At 42.7% G+C, this 18,544-nt stretch overlaps 1 protein-coding gene across 4 annotated transcripts in view; it reads right to left on the bottom strand.

The window, feature by feature from the left end:
* ZC3HC1 (zinc finger C3HC-type containing 1) overlaps positions 1-17,810 on the bottom strand; it is a 37,584-nt gene extending 19,774 nt beyond the window's left edge. For 2 of the 4 annotated variants that reach the window (XM_045864272.3, XM_054505200.2), the window contains exons 1-9: positions 17,625-17,810; positions 15,680-15,791; positions 12,291-12,441; positions 11,662-11,745; positions 5,711-5,838; positions 4,083-4,237; positions 2,746-2,989; positions 2,175-2,387; positions 1,528-1,734 (exon numbers count right to left, since the gene is read on the bottom strand). In XM_045864272.3, the coding sequence (XP_045720228.1) occupies positions 1,528-1,734; positions 2,175-2,387; positions 2,746-2,989; positions 4,083-4,237; positions 5,711-5,838; positions 11,662-11,745; positions 12,291-12,441; positions 15,680-15,791; positions 17,625-17,770 (1,440 nt within the window). In that variant the 5' untranslated portion in view covers positions 17,771-17,810. The remainder of the gene's footprint in view (positions 1-1,527; positions 1,735-2,174; positions 2,388-2,745; positions 2,990-4,082; positions 4,238-5,710; positions 5,839-11,661; positions 11,746-12,290; positions 12,442-15,679; positions 15,792-17,624) is intronic. The other 2 variants (XM_045864273.3, XM_064574956.1) reach the window with 2 other exon arrangements.
* Positions 17,811-18,544: the final 734 nt, after the last annotated feature.

Here is an 18,544-nt window from a genome sequence, read left to right as displayed (position 1 = left end):
TTCTCAGAGAATCAGAACACTTGGTTCTCTCTGTGAGAGTCACGGTGAAGAGCACAGGGTCTCAATGAGAATATAAATAATCACCGAGCAAGATAATCCATAAAGTTACCTCCACTTTCGGACATCAGAAGACATTTTCACTGTCTTCTTACCCTCTTTGTGGATGAGTGTCTCAATAAAATAAAAGTCTGGGGGCGGGGGTGGGGAGACTCTGAGCTCTTACTAATGATGGAGGGGAATTCAGTGAATAGAGTGACAAAGTTAAAAGAAACTCTGGTTGAAAAAAATAACAAACTTTTTTCTAACGTCAAGATCCTTTATCCAGCCTCATTAAGCTCTGACTTCCCAGTCATAGCAGCTGTGGGAAGGTTAAGACAAACCACCAAAAAGGACCTCAAAAGTCCTGGAACCCAGGGCCAATTAGGAGGCCAACTTCTCCCACTACAAAAACAAAAACAAAACAAAACAAAAAACCCACCAAAACAAAACACCCCACAAGAACCCTGGTGGGATTTCTTGTTAGTAAGACAGTGACAGAGGGCAGTCAGTAAGACTCTATTTCAGGGAGATCTGGGCAGAGAATATAGGTGGAGACATTTGTCCTCAGATAGCTTTACATATTTTCAAAAGTTTTTAAATTGGAAAAATGAGGATTTTTTTTTTTCCTGTGGAAAAACTTGAGAAGCCTTCCTTCATTTGCATTGTTTACTAAGGGTACAAATGTACATTCCTGGGCTTTTAGCAATGCTACGGTTCTCTCCAGCGGAATCCCACAAACCTGGGAGCGCTTCTTGTAAACATCAACTGGAGAGTATTATTTTACTTTGTCCTTGGAGGGCACGGGAGTTAGACATTATTCTATTCATGAAATGCTGTAAGGCAGATTTGGGAAGAAGCCAGCAAAGGAAAGAGAACCCAGTTTCCATGATTCCTTATTGCCCACCCTCCTCTCACTTCCCCCCTTTACACAGAGTAAACACTTGTTTTCTCAGCTGTCACGGTGGTCTTGCATCTACCCACACTTTGCAAGCAGCGGAGATCATGACTGCAACAGCTAGCCGAGGCTCAGTGCCCAAGCCTGGGGCTGTGGAACAGAGCAAAGTAACGTGCCCACCGTGCGGAATGAAACTGTCGTCCGGGGGTCAGAGTACAGGGCTCCAGACAGCTAAGTTAACTGGCCAGGCTCCAAATGCAAGTGACAGCAACTGACAGAAAAAGCAGCTGTTCTGCAACATGGGGCTGGAGCAGCTGCCTCCCCTCTCTTTCTGATTTGGTACTCCTTCTCTACTTTGAGTCATTTTAGTTAAGATGACAAAGAATTTACCAGAATTTGAGGGAAGGCCAAATGCTAAGCAACTGCAGGAAGACTGAATTAGTTCCATGCCGATTCTCTGGGACGAAACCTGACTCTGTCTAACTTGACTTCCGAGTGCTGAGGGCAGGCTGGGTGCTAATTACAGGACCCGCCCCTGCTCCTCATCCCATGAACAGCAAGGGCCGCACCCCGCAGGCAGCGGCTTCTCTCACCGTGTGGTCTGTTTCGGCCGGCTGGCTGGACTGCTTGTGGGCCAAGAGGATGTTCAGCACGGCCTTCCAGCCTGGCTCTGCGGGGCCCCTGGTGTCTACCTCCGTTCCACCATGCTCCCCGGCTTCCTTGCCAAGTGGGACATTTACCCAAGAGCACCAGTCTCTATGCTGAGAGGCAGGGTCAAAGAAGCTTCGGGAAGATGTGTCCTGAGAGGGGGAAGAGAAATAGTGCTGATGAAGGGCGGGTGCCACGTCAATTCAGGGAGGCACCGCTAGGAGCTGTCCCAACCAGAATCTCCCAAGTGCCCACATTTCCAGTCTGACGTTCTCCTTTAAACACTGTCTACGTCATGCCCACTCTCTTTATAAATACTTTCATTCCCTTCGTGTTAAACCAACAGTACCTGATCAGGTCGGTCCCCCTGATCTCACTGCCATCCCCATGGGCCTGAAATATTTACTAGCTCTCCAGAATCCATTGCAAAGATATGGCACCCAACTGTCCCATCCTGAAATTTACTGACATGATCTACGTAGAGTCACAGGGCCCGGGAAGGGCTCATGCCCACTTCCCCGGGCTACACGGTGAGGGCCTGGCGTGCTGTGCCCTGTTGCGCTCAGGGGCTTCTATACACAGGTGGACTCACCGAGCTGCTGGAAGAGCAGAGGCGAGCTCGTTTGGCTCTCCGGAGAGGGCTAGACGGCACCTCCAGGCCAGTGCCGTCTCCTGTCCCCATACTGCGGGTCACGGGCCGAGTTCTGGTCGTGGGGCTAGCAGCCTCTGGCTCAGAACGGTCAACGGGACTGGAAGAGTCCCAGCTCCGAGTTCGGGAGACAATGGGACCTGGGCTCCTTTCAGCCTGAAGGAAAGAAGAGGTAACAGAAGTACACCAATGACATAAAGGACAATGGTCAGAAGAAAGTTTTCTAGAAGCAGGTGAAAGCTAATGCTTTACACAGTTTAAACTCTAAGAATTTACTTTCTGAACCATCGACAAAACTAAACTCTTGAAAAAAATAATAGATTTTTATACCAAATCACGAATATAGCTTCTGCATTGCAACTGGCGAATAAAAACAATGCGGTATATCTGGTCAATGTGGTCAGAAGTGAAGCTTACCCACCTAAGGTCATCTCCAACTTTTCCACCACAACACTTTTGGCAAAAATGCTGCTTTTTAAAAAGGCCACCCCAAGCAAGCCAATTAAGTCCATACCTGCTCTGAGCCAGGGGAACATGTAGCATCCTGGCTCCGGGTCATCATCCTCCGAGGAGACTCAGGCACAAGAGGGAAGCGCTCTGGCTTCCCCTCAGCGCCTGGGATGGGGGAGCTGGTCAGGCCAAAGGATGCATCCAGGTCCGTCAGGGATGACTCAATCTGCTGGAAGCCCCAGAGCCCCACTTTCCTCATACACTGTGAACAGGTTATCAGGGAGAGCTGCATGGGTTCCAAAGAAGAACTAGGCAGGAACAGAAAAGAAAGTTTCCTCAAAGGGTAACATTTCCAAGGGACTAAGTGTAATCATTCATGAGAACGCTTTATCTCATCAAACAAATCTTTGGAACAGTCCAGTGGACTGGGAATGTCATCTCAGGCCTCCAGCTCCATCATCTCTCACAAAGTTCCTACAGAAAGATCTAAGGGTCTTGGTGTAACCTCTAAGGCAAGACTACCTTAAGGGTTATGTTTTATAAATTTCTCCTATTCCTTTTGAAACTTTTTCCTTTTCAATGAAAAATATTCCTTAATCTATCAAAGAGAGTATATTTAAAGTAAATCTAGATTGGTTCCAACAGTTTTCTTTCTTTTTTTTAAGATTTTATTTTTAGGGGTGCCTGGGTGGCTCAGTCGTTGGGCGTCTGCCTTTGGCTCGGGTCATGGTCCCAGGGTCCTAGGATCGAGCCCCGCATCGGGCTCCCTGCTTGGTGGGAGGCCTGCTTCTCCCTCTCCCACTTCCCCTGCTTGTGTTCCCTCTCTTGCTGTGTCTGTCTCTGTCAAATAAATAAATAAACTCTAAAAAAAAAAAAAAAAAAGATTTTATTTTTAAGTAATCTCTACATCCAGCGGGGGGCTTGAACTCACAAGCCTGAGATAAGAGTCAGTGCTCCACCGACTGAACCAGCCAGGTGCCCCCGTTCCAACAGTTTTCTATCTCAGAGGGAGTCTATGCCAAATTGAGCAGCTAGAATGGAAACACCAACATGGGGGCCTGAGGACTCCAGCTGGCGTTTCCTTTGGTAGTTTTTATGAATTCAACGGATTTTTCTTCCTTTCTATAAACAGAAAGGAGCTTCACTGTTCCCAAGAGCACAGATTCTCAGCTGGGAAGTGATAGTAAAAAAACAAAAAACAAAGTTCAGGTGTGTCCAAGAATTCCTGAGTTCGAATTCTGCTTTTGTTAGTGATTCTTACCATCCGCTTGCCACTCCCTCAGGTTTTGTCTGTTTTTCTGACAGGAAACACCATGGGATCTCCAATCCTATTAGTGACTGATGTATACCAGTGTATGATGTTGTCAGAGTTCACGTCCCCCTGCAAATTCACTGACTAACCTGCACGCCCAGCCACACAGAGAGAGAACACAGGCAGTGACGTGGACTTGGATGTCTGAGCCTAATTTGCTTGCAGTTTTTCTCTCATCAGTTCGGTGATCAAGTTCATCTTCAAGCAGGTGCAGAAGAAGACTGATCTTGTCTTCTGTCAAGCACTACAAAGGAACCAAGGTCACAGACTGAAATTTCCAACCACAAAAATCACATATGAGGATGTATCTAGAGGGTACAAGGCAAAAATCATGAAAGAAATCCCAAACGTGAAGACAATCCTCTTCATTATGGAAGGCTCACTTCTAGGACAGGGCTAAGGTTTTAGACAGAAGCTTTCTGAAATGCCCTGCATCTGCTGATTGAGAAAGGTAGCAGTTTTCCTAGAACTACCAAATCTTTTCTTAGTTCTACTTTGTTTTCAATTTACCAGTGCAGATTTTCTCTGAAACCTGCAAACTTCAAAACCCAAGTGATGACAACAGATTACTATTTATATCTTAACCTGACACTGAATTTACTTCTTGACAGAACAAGAGAGCTTGCCAAGGTCTTTATTTTTGTTCTAAGAATAATAAAGAGCTGACAAGGTGAACAAAAAAGCTGCCTTGGCTAGTGACAAGGGACATTTAAAATAGGCACAGAGTTGGGGTGCCTGGGTAGCACAGTTGGTTGAGTGTCTGACTCTTGGTTTTGGCTTGGGGCATGATCTTGGGGTCATGAAATCGAGCCCTATGTTGGACTCTGTGCTTAGCATGGAGTCTGCTTGGGAATCTCTCTCTCCTTCTCCCTCTGCCCCTCCCCTCATGCTCTCTTTCTAAAATAAATAAATAATCTTAAACAAATAAATGAAAAATAATATAGGCACAGAAGTTAAACTTTGGTTAAAATCCAAACAGCCTCTCAACTTGAAGAAACAAAATAATAGCTCCTATTTCCTACAGTAAAGCTTGTCTTTGGAGTGTCTACAGGGTGATGAAATGGGACACTAGATATTCAGCTTCCAAGTACAGATATTCAGTTTCAAAGTGCAAAGTACTAGATATTCAGTTTCAGAGCATTTCTAATATCTATTCACAGAGGAGAAGGGAGTTTCTAACTTCTCCTGTAGTATTTTCTTTGGGAAATGATATGCAATAAACCATATGAAGTCACATTTCAGGATCTTCTGTTAAATAGTTTAAGTAACAAATCAAGATAAAATTGAATGTGTGCCATTTAAAGATTTATTTATTTATTTGAGAGAGAGAATGAGAGAGAGAGAGAGACAGCACATGAGAGGGAGGAAGGTCAGAGGGAGAAGCAGACTCCCTGCTGAGCAGGGAGCCCAATGCGGGACTCGATCCCGGGACTCCAGGATCATGACCTGAGCCGAAGGCAGTCGCTCAACCAACTGAGCCACCCAGGCACCCTGAATGTGTGCCATTTAAAGAATCCTATCTAGAAGTTTCAATGGAACCCATTTACTTAAACTCTCAATAGCTGCCCTTCTGGTGGAGATTAGAGAAGGTCAGTTGAGGGACAAACAACTAGTTCTCTTCATAGCAATCTGAATCCTCTGTCACTTAAAGAGATGCTTCATATACAAATGGTAGTGACAACTGAAGGCCACTGTAGGCTAGCCAAGAAAAACTCACCATAGTTTTCAAGTCCTCTGGCCTCAGGGAAGGAAGCTGGAGGTCCAAGTGACAAAGGCTTTGAAAACGATCTAGGAATTCACTAACAAGAACAGCAGGTTCATCCAATGGCAACATTCCAAATCGATCTGTGGACAAAGTACACTGGAAGATCATGTGGTGCAAATTGTAAAAAATAAAAGATGTGTGTAAAACAATGGGGGCTAGGTACTGATAAAATTGATAAAATATTTGAAGGTATTAAGAATTACTGACTTTTTTTGATGGGGTGGTAATGATATTTTTGTGATAATATTCAAAAAAAGAAGATTCTCAAGAAGGGTTTCTCAGAAGCAGTCAGTCTAAGCTGAATTAGAAGACCAACAACTGGGCGCCTGGGTGGCTCAGTTGGTTAAGCGACTGCCTTTGGCTCAGGTCATGATCCTGGAGTCCCTGGATCGAGTCCCGCATCAGGCTCCCTGCTCGGCAGGGAGTCTGCTTTGTCCTCTGACCCTATCCCCTCTCATGTGCTCTCTCTCTCTCAAATAAATAAATAAAATCTTTAAAAAAAAAAAAAAGAAGACCAACAACTGTGTGTAAAAGCAAAGGCCCAAAGGAATGGCACAGATGCGGAATTCTAAATAGTTTCACGGGACTGGAACAAAGTTTGCCTATGGGGAAAGGAGTAGGAGGTGGGGTTAAAGTGTGGAGAGTAACTAGACCACGACTTTACTAATGTATGATGATGAGAAATTACTTAAAGATTTTTTTTTTAATTTCATGTAATTTTTATTTTTTAAGATTTTATTTGTCAGAGAGAGCACGCACAAGCAGGGGGGAGCGGCAGGCTGAGGGAGAAGTAGGCTCCCCACTGAGCAAGGAGACCGATGCAGGACTTGATCCCAGGATGCTGGGATCATGACCACTGAAAGAGTGATATTATAGATAACATGCATAATTTAGAGTAGAGATTGTAAGGGGTCAGTTGGGATGCAAAAAAAATAAGCTTAGCAGACATTAAAGTGATTTAAGGTAATAATCCCTGTAAGATACCAGTGACAGAAGAATGGAGAGAAGGAACATCAATGTTATAAAACTCTTAATGACTGGGGGTGGGGGATGGGGTAATGAGTGACAGGCAGTAAGGAGGGCACATGATGTCACGAGCACTGGGTGTTACATGCAACTGATGATCACCGAACTCTACCTCTGAAACTAATAATACGCTATATGTTAATTAACTGAATTTACGATTGACATTATTATCATATAAATTTTACAGATGAGGAATCTGAGGAATATAAAAGTAACATACCCAGGTCTCATGATCAGTGAGTGACAAAAGCTCCTGCTTTTACAGAGTTTCTATTACAGCACTCGGAAGTTCTTCCTATTCTTCAACTCCTAGTTTCTTATAGATCCTTTACTTTTGTTTTGTTGTTACCCTTTTGTTACTAAATACCTCATGTATGTAGACTTTTCTTTCCCGACAATACCTAAGCTCCTAAGACAGGGATCAAGCTGTCTGGCCCTTTGTGTCCAGCAAAAACCTAACATTGTATTTTAGGCAATAGTTTTAAAACTACAGCTATGACCCCTTCTTAGGTTCTGAAATCAGTTTATCATTTACCTAATTTACAACCCAGTTATTTTAATGAAATAGAATGCAATAATATCAAACTGTGGCAACGAAAAAAATGAACTCTAGAAGACACTGAGGAACCTTAAATGTAGAGTGCTATGTGAGAGAAACCAGTCTGAAAAGCTGCATGCTGTGGGATTCTAACTATATGACATTCCGGAAACAGTAAAACTATGGAGACAGTAAAATGATCAGTGGTTGCCAGGGATTCTGGGGGAGGGAAGGAGTGAGTGATGAATAGGGAGAGCACAGGGGATTTTCAGGGCAGTGAGGCACTTCTATATGATAATGTCATGGTGGATACAGGTCACTATATATTTGTCAAAATCCACAGAATGTACAACACAGAGTAAACCCTAATGTATACTATGGATTTTAGTTAATAAAGATTTTTTTTTTAAGTTATTTATTTATTTATTTATTTGACAGAGAGAGACACAGCGAGAGAGGGAACACAAGCAGGGGGAGTGGGAGAGGTAAGAAGCAGGCTTCCCACGGAGCAGGGAGCCCGATGTGGGGCTCGATCCCAGGGTCCTGGGATCCTGACCTGAGTCGAAGGCAGACGCTTAACGACTGAGCCACCCAGGCGCCCTTGGGCACACTTTTCTTAATGGTAGTCTTGGAGAGCGGAGGAGCAAGAGTTCACTTAGCATATCTAGGCAGCCCGAAGTGGGGCTTGATCCTGGGAGTCCAGGATCATGACCTGAGCCGAAGGCAGACGCTTAACTGACTGAGCTACCCAGGCGCCCCTAAATAAAATCTTTTTTAAAATGTGCTTTTGGGGGCGCCTGGGTGGCTCAGTCGTTAAGTGTCTGCCTACCAAACTGTACACCTAAATATGTGTGGTCTATTTTATGTCAATTATCCCTCAATCATAAGGATGCTTAAAAAAAGAAAAAAATCTCTTTTCTAGTTTTGTTATTAAGAGGTACAAAAGTAAAAACAGCACTTTGTTCACCATTTATTGTATCATCAGCAACCAGATTTTGGTCTCTAATGTTATTAAATATTCTCAAACCATTAAAAGTTGTTGCAAGTAACCAAATATGTCAAGACATATGCCATCAATTTAAAAAGATGTATCATTTTACTAGAAAAGTCCAATTATAAAAAAACTACAATCAACAAAAAAGGTATGGATTTTAAAAAATCAAGTGAAGGGGCGCCAGGGTGGCTTAGTGGGTTGAGTGTCCAAATCTTGGTTTCGGCTCAGGTCATGATCTCAGGGTCGTGAGATCAAGCCCCAGTTGGGCTCAGCGGAGAGTCCGCTTGAGATTCTTTCCCCCTTCTTCTCCCTCTCCCTCTGCTCCTCCCCCTGCTCTCTGCCCTCTCTCTAAAAATAAATAAATAAATAAATAAAATCCTTTAAGAAATAAAAAATTAAAAATAAAACAAAAAATCAAGTGAGGTTTAACAATAAGAAGGAAACATGTTCTGATGACCAGTGGCTCAGGTTTGACAAAACTTAGGAGAAAAAACCAGGTCCCAACACCTTTCTGGTCACTTTCCAATTTAGGGTTTGGTCTGTTTCCTACAAATCCTAAGAAAATACTAGTAAAAATTGATGAAGGCAAAAGAGCAAACAGAAGAAATTAAACCCACCATGAAAATGTTTTAACATAAGTTAAAATTTGTTTTATAATTAACATATGTATTTTGTCTACTTCAGTGTTTGATATGTTCAAAATAATCAGTCTAGTAAATTAGTAATTATAAATTATAATTATAAATTAAAATGTTTAAGGGGATTTAATTTAGTTGGTAAATGTTAGAAAAAAATTACCTTCAAAATTGTATTTATTAGATATGCTTAATAAATGTAAGCATTAAAGCATAAATAGTTGTAGGTCTTCCTCTCTTCACACTAAAGTCTCTGGAATGTGAAAGAACCAAACCAAGGGTGGTATAATCGAAAGGTCACATTTGAGATCTATTTAGGAAGTAGAATGGACAGGACCAGGTGGTGATGATAGCTAGGGAAGGGCATCTAAAGGGACATCCAGGTTTCTGGCTAGGACAACTAAGGGGGAGGTCAGTACCATTTAAGATGGAGAAAATATAAGAGAAGTAAAGTTTAGGTACAAAATGAAGACTTCAGTTTTGCACATATTGAATTCCAGATACCTACAACAAGACATTACATGAAAATGTTTAGAAGGTAGTTGAAAATAAGTCAAGCTCAAAAGAAAAGTCGGGATAGGAGTTAAGAGGTCTGCAAGTAGGTGGATCAAGAAAGCAGAGTGTATAATAAGAGTTGGGAACCACCAACAGGTCCTGGGCAGATCCTAAAAACCTGGACTGGGTACACTGGGAGAAGGATTCACATCCTCGTGGGACTGAGTTCAGTTGTACTATACAGGGAAATAGCTAGGCCAACAGCAGCAACTCCTTGTTACACATCATCTTCACTTTAAAAATGTTATTCCTCAACAGTCCCTTTCTATCTCCCCTTATCAGTAAATGGCACTCTATGGACACTTTCAGTCTCTCTCTTTTTTAAAGATTTTATTTATTTATTTGAGAGTGAGCAAGAGAGAGACCATGAGCAGGGGCAGAGGGAGAGGGAGAAGCAGACTCCCTGCTCAGGTGGTGTTCGATCCCAGGACCCTGAGATCATGACCTGAGCCAAAGGCAGATGCCCAACTGACTGAGCCACCCAGGCGCCCCCACTTTCAATCTCTTTTTTCCTCTTAGTGGTCATTCATGGAATATTTCCAGGCATCCGTGACCCTGGAATTGGCCTGAGCTATCCTACTGAAATAAAAGTTAGACCTACGTGGCACGAATGTCTGGTCAGGCATGAAGTTTTGCACCTGGTCTTGGTGAGCCTTCTGGAAGGCTCTGCTGTGGAGGCTGGTTACCCAGCAAGAATATGCCTATGTGACCAGTAAAATATCTATCTATTTATTTATTGATAAAAAGATTTATTTATTTGAGAGAGAGGGAGAGAGAGAGCGGGGTAGGGATGGGCAGAGGGAGAGAGAATCTCAAGCATACTCTGTGCTGAGCGCTAAGCCTGATGCAGGGCTCAATCTCACAACCCTGAGATCACAACCTGAGCCAAAACCAAGAGTCCAACGCCCAACTGACTATGCCACCCAGGTGCCCCAACCAGTAAAATATTTAAAAATCCCACTTGCTGGGGTGCTGGGTGACTCAGTCAGTTAAGTGTCTGACTCTTGATTTCAGCTCAGGTCATGATCTTAGGGTCGTGGGATCAAGCCCTGTATCACGCTCTGTACTCGGCGGGAGTCTGCTTGAAGATTCTCTCCCTCTGTCCCCCTTCCCACTCAGGGACATGCGCTCTCTCTCTCTCTCTAAAATGGGTAAATAAATCTTTTTTTAAAAAAATCCCACTTGTTACTACATTTTGGGCTTTTTTGTGCATACAAACACTTAAAGGCCAAGAGCCTTTAAGGGTACAGATACGATTAAAAATAACTAAAATAACTTTAAAAGATAGGAGAATATTAGCAACTACATCATCTTAATATTTTTCACAGAACAAGCTCTAAAGCAAGATCCTAAGATCAATAACAAAGGCACTATCATGTATCTTATAAGGCAGGGCATTCTACAGTGTGAGGCTTCATAAAACTCCTGTGTCTCTTAGCCTAAGTATCTATTTTGGAACCATAAAGAAAACATACCCTGATGTTAGTTTCCTAGAATACACAGTCAGGCTCACTGTAAAGTAGCTTAGTTCTAAAAAAAAAAAAAGTAACGAATGAAGTTAATAATAGAGTGAAGACAATCACAAAGTCCCCTGATGCAAGAGAGTGCGCCCTGCCAAGGCCCTTATACAGGCAGTCTTCAGCTTCAGGGCTCTATTATATTGTGTCATTTCACTGTGATAAACTATATGTTTGTAATCACTCTCATCTGGCTTCCCGTGAGTCTGCTTTAGCAACCGAACCCCATTTAACTGCCACCATCAGTGCACCAAAGGAAGCCTGGGGAGAACATGGGACTGTTTGCTATGGTGGGAAAAGCAGAGAGTTTGAAATCAGATAAAACCATAGTTTTGCCTCCTCACCAGTTGGTTTTAAGATCTCTGACTCTGTTTCCTCACCCCCCAAAATGGGTTGAGAATCTAGCTCCCAGGGCCCCCGTGAGAATTAAGTGGGATAATGTATACATGGCTAAGCTGCTGGCATGTTGAATGCCTGTAATAAAGTTAAGTAATAACCTAACAAGTGGACGAATGTAAGTTCTTCTTGAAAAGCACAAATAGAAAGGAAGAACAGAAACCTCCAAGACTAGATTTTCACAAAGAAATAGACAATACTAGAAGAAGAGATGGTAAATGGGATATCTTGGAAATGAGTACCTGGGGAGGGGCTGTCTGGCCAGAAACAGAACTTCTCGTGGGCGGTGCACAAGGCTTTCTTCAGCTCAGCACATCGGTCCTTATCTGAAACCCACATAGGGAGTAATGCCTTAGAGAACACTAGATAGATTAAAATCGAATGGCCAAGAACCTTTAAGAGTATAGACAGAATTAAAAATAAAAGTGACGAAGATAATTTTAAAAGCCATGAAAATATTAGCAACTATATCATCTTAATATTTTTCACAAAACAAGTTCTAAATCAAGATCCTAAGATCAATAACAAAGGAGATAATATGTGTCTTACAAGGCAGGGCATTTCGAAGCAACAGGCTTCATTAAAGTGCCTTGTCTCTTTGTCTAAGTATACATTTTGGAACCATAAAGTAAACATACCCTGCTGTTAGTTTCCCAGAATGCATAAAGTCAGGTTCACTCTAAAATAGCTTAGTTTTTTAAAAAAGTAGTAACTGAAGCTAATAATTAAGATGAAGATGATCACAAATTCACCTTGCTCCATGTAACACTACACATTCTTTGATCAAACACAGGTGACTGGTCTTTTTAGAAAAACTGGTCTAATATATCTGTGAACGTGGAGGAAAATGTAATTTGTACTTTATACTTACATCGGTCAAAATCAAAAGCTGGTTGTAAACTGGCACAGAGAAAAGCCTGGCAGCTGGAGCACTTGAGCATATCACATTCAACTGTGACCCAGCCGTATTTTGCACAGACAAGTGGAGACAGCTCGGAGGGCTTACCTGCCCATTTCAGAGAGTATTCACATTAAGAAAAACAACGCTGCAATTATATTAAAATGAGTAAGTCAGAAATTAAAACTTTAACTCATTCTTTTATATATACAGGAATAAACAGATTAAGAGGAAAAGCAATAAGAAAAGTTTGAAAAAACTATTTTTAAAGCACACATACTTCACAGAATAATGAAAGTCATTTGAATAATAACCAGAGGGGCAAAAATTATTAACTTTTTCTCTACAAAGCCCTGTGTATTTTATGTTTAAAATATGGGAATTTGAAAATACTCCAAATCAGCAAAAGAGGGCCTGAAGGCTAGAAAACAGTATGTATGTATGTATGTATTTATTTATTTATTTATTAAAGATTTTATTTATTTATTTGACAGAGAGAGAGACAGCGAGAGCAGGAACACAAGCAGGGGGAGTAGAAGAAGGAGAAGCGGGCTTCCCGCCGAGCAGGGAGCCCGATGTGGGACTCGATCCCAGGACCCTTGGGATCATGACCTGAGCCGAAGGCAGACGCTTAACGACTAAGCCACCCAGGCGCCCAGTATTTATTTTTTTAAAAGCAGTTCTTTTTTTATTTATTTGAGAGAGAGAGAGCACAGGAGGGGGTAGGGTCAGAGGGAGAAGCAGACTCCCCGCCGAGCAGGGAGCCCGATGCGGGACTCGATCCCGGGACTCCAGGATCACGACCTGAGCCGAAGGCAGTCGCTTAACCAACTGAGCCACCCAGGCGCCCCAGAAAACAGAATTTAGACATAAACGTTAAAGGGCTCCAAGCTGGGCATGGAGTCTACTTAAAAAAATAGTAAGTAAATAAGTAAATAAAATAAAAATAAAAGTAATAGAATTACTTAACTAGCTGTGTTAAATAAACGATTGTCATATCCAACGTGGTGATCAATTCATATCCATGAAAACAAAAAGACCCAAAGAAAACGGTTCTAAATACTGCAGCAAAATCAGGAATTAGTCCAAGGAGCAGCAGCAGGATTCAAATACCTTCCTCTTCCTGAGCAATTTATTCCTAAAGCTATCAGATGGTGAGCAAGGAGGACAGCCAGGATGGTGAGGGGAGGCAGCTCAGTGCCAGGTGTCAGAACCCAAAGTGGGTAAAAAGGGGCTGCTCACCTTGAGGTGTTGAAGCCAAGAAGGGTGTAAAGAAATCTCCATGGGCTCCCCACTCACCAAATCAGGGATAACCAGAGTATCAAAATATATCATGATAGTAATGGATTATAACCCACTGAATTAAAAAAAGCAGCCCAGGCTGCTATGAATAAATTACTACTTAATAAAGTTTGATGAGGAATGGGATATTTGCATAGTTTCAAAGCACCTCTGCACAAAACACTTTAATTACAAAGAAAGAAGAGAGTTACTTTACAATGGAAAAGATGGACAGACACTCCCTGAATCAAGTGATCAAAGGAATCGCCAGGAAAGGGATAAATCAAAATCATTGTGCCACCTGACAAGATGCAGTGAGGACACAGCACCATTCTGGGAGGCTACTACACTACCTGAATCTAACTATAAGGAAACATCAGACAGATGTGAATTGAGGTACACTCTGAAAAACAACTGGTCTGTCATCTTCGAAAGTATCATGATCATGAAATTCAAGGAAAAACACGAATCTCAACTGGCTCCTTTTGTTATAAAGAATATTATTAGGACAACTGTTAAAATGATTAGGGTCTGAGGGTTAGATGGTAGTAATTTATTAGGTGAAATTTCCTGATTTTGATGGCCGCATTGCAGTTATGTAGGAAAAAATCCTTGTTTGTAGGAAATATTTGGGGGTAGTGAGTATCATCACTTTGGCAACTTACTTACAAGTAGCTCAGAAAGGAAGTTCTTTATGACCTGTGTAACAAAGTCTGCAAGTCTATAATTGTGTTATATATATATATATGTTTTTTTTTTTTTAAGATTTTATTTATTTATTTGACAGAGAGACACAGCGAGTGAGGGAACACAAGCAGGGGGAGTGGGAGAGGGAGACGCAGGCTTCCCATGGAGCAGGGAGCCCGAAGTGGGGCTCGATCCCAGGACCCTGGGATCATGACCTGAGCTGAAGGCAGACACTTAACGACTGAGCCACCCAGGCGCCCCTGTTTTATATTTTTTAAAAAATCACTCTAATGAATAGAAAAGGGCAAAAGTGATAGGATGTCACCTCTGAGATTAGGTCACAAAAAGAGTCTAGCTTCTTTCTTGCTCTCTTTCACTTGCTCACTCTGATGGAAGCCAGCTGCCATGCTGTGAACTGTCCGTGTGGAGAGGCCCATGTTGCAAGGAACGTAGGGAGGGCTCTAGCCAATAGCCAGTACAGACTGGAAGCCCTCAATCCAATAGCCATGTGAGTGAGCTTGGAAGTGCATCTTTTCCTAGGGGAGCCTGGAGATGACTTGGAGGTCAGCTGCCACCTTGATTGTAGCCTGTGAGAGACCCTAAGCTAGAGGACCCAACCAAGCTGGGCCCACATTCCTGACCCACAGAAATTGTGACCTAAGTGGTTGGTTGTTTTAAGCCACTAAGTCGTACTGTAGTTCATTATGTAATAATAGATAATATACAGAGGAAAGTCTAGAAAGAGACAGGAAGGGTAGTAGGCAGTCTCAAAAAACATTAGGTTTGGGTACCAATAGCCTTACGGTGTAATCCTGACTCTGCCATTTGCTAGCAGGTTGACCAGAGGCAAGTCACATAACCTACCTGAAACTGTTTCCTCTTCTGTAAATGAGTATAATAATAATACCTATTTTCATGGGTTTAAGGTGAAGATCAAATGTGATAATATACGTGAAAATATGCTACATACAAGTGTTCGTTATTGTTTCTTCTCCTCTCAAGCTCTTAGTGTTTTCTTCTGTGAAAAGAAAAGGTCAGGAAAAAGAAAAAAAAGGTCAGGTCATCTCAACATTTGATCTTAGCCAAAAAGTCAAGAAGTGATGTCAGGTCATCTCAAACATCCCTTTGAGGAACAACATTCTTTGATGCTAATTTTCCTATAAAATTTCCTACCAAATCTACTTATTAAAAAAATTTTAACTAGGCTCCATGCCCAACATGGGACTTGAACTCACGACCCTAAGATTAAGAGTCACGTGCTCTACCAACTGGGCCAGCCAGTCGCCCCTTACCAAGTTTAATTCTTAAATTTAAAACATCAGAGTAAGTGGAGAAGTAACAGTTCCAGGAGCAGGGAGAAAGTGCAGCTCACATGACCTAATAAAAAAGGATATAGAAAATGTTTCCACTCTGCTAAAGAAGGCTTCTTTGCTTGTAGATTCCAATGGCGGCTGTTCTGCTTGGGGCGACCCATTAACTGACTGGAATGTGGCAGATGTGTCCTTCCTAAAAGAAAGTGGCAGAACTCTTGATAATACTTCCACAGCATCACTTTGCCCAAATATTTTGCTTCTCACTTCTCAGCACATCATAGCATCAATCACGCCATGCTGGATTTTAACCTTTCTAAAAATCATTTGTTATGTCATTCCTCTGCTTAAAATTATCAATGGTTTCACAATACTTACTAAATAGAATCCAAATTCTTCAGTCTGGCATTCAAATCTCTTTACAGTTTGGCCATACCTACTAATCCTATACCGGCAAACTGTTCTAGCTCACGCACTGTTTCTCCAATAGTATTTCACACAACTTAAGTAAACACAAAATTAGACTCAAGGCTTCTATGCACTAGACAATTTGAACCACCTTAGAAATTTAACTCTTTTTAACACAGGGAAAATAATTTTGATATTTCTACCTGGGTCGACTCTTGATATCCACTCTCCCAAAAAAGAACTAATTTGAAAATTCAAATCAAAGTAAAGATCTCCAGGGGTGCCTGGGTGGCTCAGTTGGTTAAGAGTCATGGGATTCCCCCGGATTGGGCTCTCTGCTCTGAGGGGAGCCTGCTTCTCCCTCTCCCTGCCACGCCCCCTGCTTGTGCTCTCTCTGTCACATAACTAAATAAAATCTTAAAAAAAACATTAAAGATCTTCAGGCAATTTCATGAAAAAAATTCAGGGAGAGAAAACCCAACAAAACAATTATCTTATTTTCAGCAAAAGGTATTTCAGCAGCGTGTGGGAGGGGTAGAGGAGGAACTGTTGAGGAAAAAAGACATTTTAATAAAAATAGGGTGACACCAACTATTATAACTCGAAAGAAATAAACTCAAAGACTCTTTCTCAGAGAATCAGAGAGCCTCAGGGGAAGTGTGGTTCTTGAAAGAAATTGAGAGGATCCATAAACTTGGATGAGAAAAAAGTAACATTTTACTAACTTCTAACTGAAATTTAGCATTTCCTTCAATTATGAATGAAGGTAATAAAAAAACCCCCCACAAAATATAGTAGCATCAGCAGTACCTGTGAATTTGTCACCAATGGAAATCAGCTATTTTGTCACCACATTATTTTGACACGTTTTGAAATATCACTTATGTTTATGATTACTTCAGAATTATGGTAGATACCAGACATTACTAGATGTTAATTAACTCTCTAATAATGAACCATGTTACTGCATCACTTTTTTTAAAAAAGATTTTATTTGAGAGAGAGGGAGAGAGCGCACAACCAGGGGGAGGGGCAGAGGAAGAGGGAGAAGCAGGCTCCCCTCCGAACAAGGAGCCCCATACGGAGCTTGATCCCAAGACCCTGGGACCACCACCCCAGCGGAAGGCAGACGCTTAACCGACTAAGCCACCCAGGCACCCCACTGCATCACTTTTTAAATTTTACTCTTGATAACTGCATTCCAACGTAATTGTTGTTTTTCTTTAGAATCCTATGTAATTTACTTCAGGCACTTAAAAATATTCTGAGAAGGGGTTCATAAGCTTTACCCGGCTGCCAAAGGTGTCTAAGGCTCAAGAAAAGGTTAAGAAACCCAACTGAGATGTCAGGTGCATATTCAGTTAGCGGTCCTCTTTTTTTTCCTTCCCTCCAAAACCTGTCTAGTGGCAAAAATCCGCCCGTGGTACGGAATGCAGTACATCCCGATAAGATTAAAGCCGAGTGAACGTAGCAAACCCATTCTCTTTCACAAGCCCTGACGTAGCCAACCCCCCCAACCGAGTTGCCAACCCAGGGGATCCCCCTCCCCCCGCCAGGCCTGCGTTCCCCAAACCCTCTCCAATTCGCCGGCGCCGGACCCAGGGTGGACTCGCGAACTCACGCTTCCGCGCCTCCCTCCTCCGGGGCAATCCCCTCATCTATCAGCTGCCGGACTTTTTGGGGAGTCCCCTCTGGGGAGCGAACAACCGCACCCCAATTCTTTTCAACGCCCGCGGCAAACGCTTGCCCCTCACTGGGCGCCGCCATCTTGGTCCATTGCCGAGTTGCTTCCCCGCGGATTTGAAGGCTCAGGAACTTCCGTTCTGCGCGGTTAAGATCCTCCTCTGAGTCGCGGTCCCGCGCGTTTGCCCACGCGACTCAGAGAAGCTGACCGCGGGGCCCCCCCTTCGTGGCCATCTTAGAACGAGGTAAAACCTCATTTTAGAACGAGGCGAACTACCACGGGAGGCCCTGGTGTTTAAACCTAGGTTAATCGTTTTCTTTATGTACTATCGTATTTGGGCTGATAGGGGATTTTTAGAGTGCAGTTTCTCCAAATTCGACAGGGATGAGGTGCCAAATTTAGTCTTAATTAACTGATCTGGCCCTCCTAAGTTATATCCTTTTACAAGTGAAGAAATGGCGACCGTCACTTAAGAGTAAATAATTTAGAAGCTTTCTTAGAGGCCGTGTTACAGGTGGGTTTAGAAGTCTGGCATTTGGCATTATTGAACACCCTCCCTCCTTTGTCCAACAAGAATTTACGGAGTGTGCCCTACTGACGCTGTGCTAGGCGTTGGCAGTGACAGCAGTGAACAAAGGAGACAGGTCTTAATGGAGTTAGACCTCAAACAAATACGTGTTCCTATAGTTTTGAGATTATGATTAGAAGTGCTCCGAAGGGGGCGCCTGGGTGGCTCAGTCGTTAGGCGTCTGCCTTCGGCTCAGGTCATGATCCCAGGGTCATGGGATCGAGCCCCGCATCGGGCTCCCTGCTCAGCGGGAAGCCTGCTTCTCCCTCTCCCACTCCTCCTGCTTGTG

The sequence above is a fragment of the Mirounga angustirostris genome, unplaced genomic scaffold (genome assembly GCF_029215605.1).
Source record: "Mirounga angustirostris isolate CCGP_5_RB_7025 unplaced genomic scaffold, mMirAng1.0.hap1 SCAF_12, whole genome shotgun sequence".
Classification (NCBI taxonomy): domain Eukaryota; kingdom Metazoa; phylum Chordata; class Mammalia; order Carnivora; family Phocidae; genus Mirounga; species Mirounga angustirostris.
This window is presented reverse-complemented; position numbering and strand designations above follow the sequence as displayed.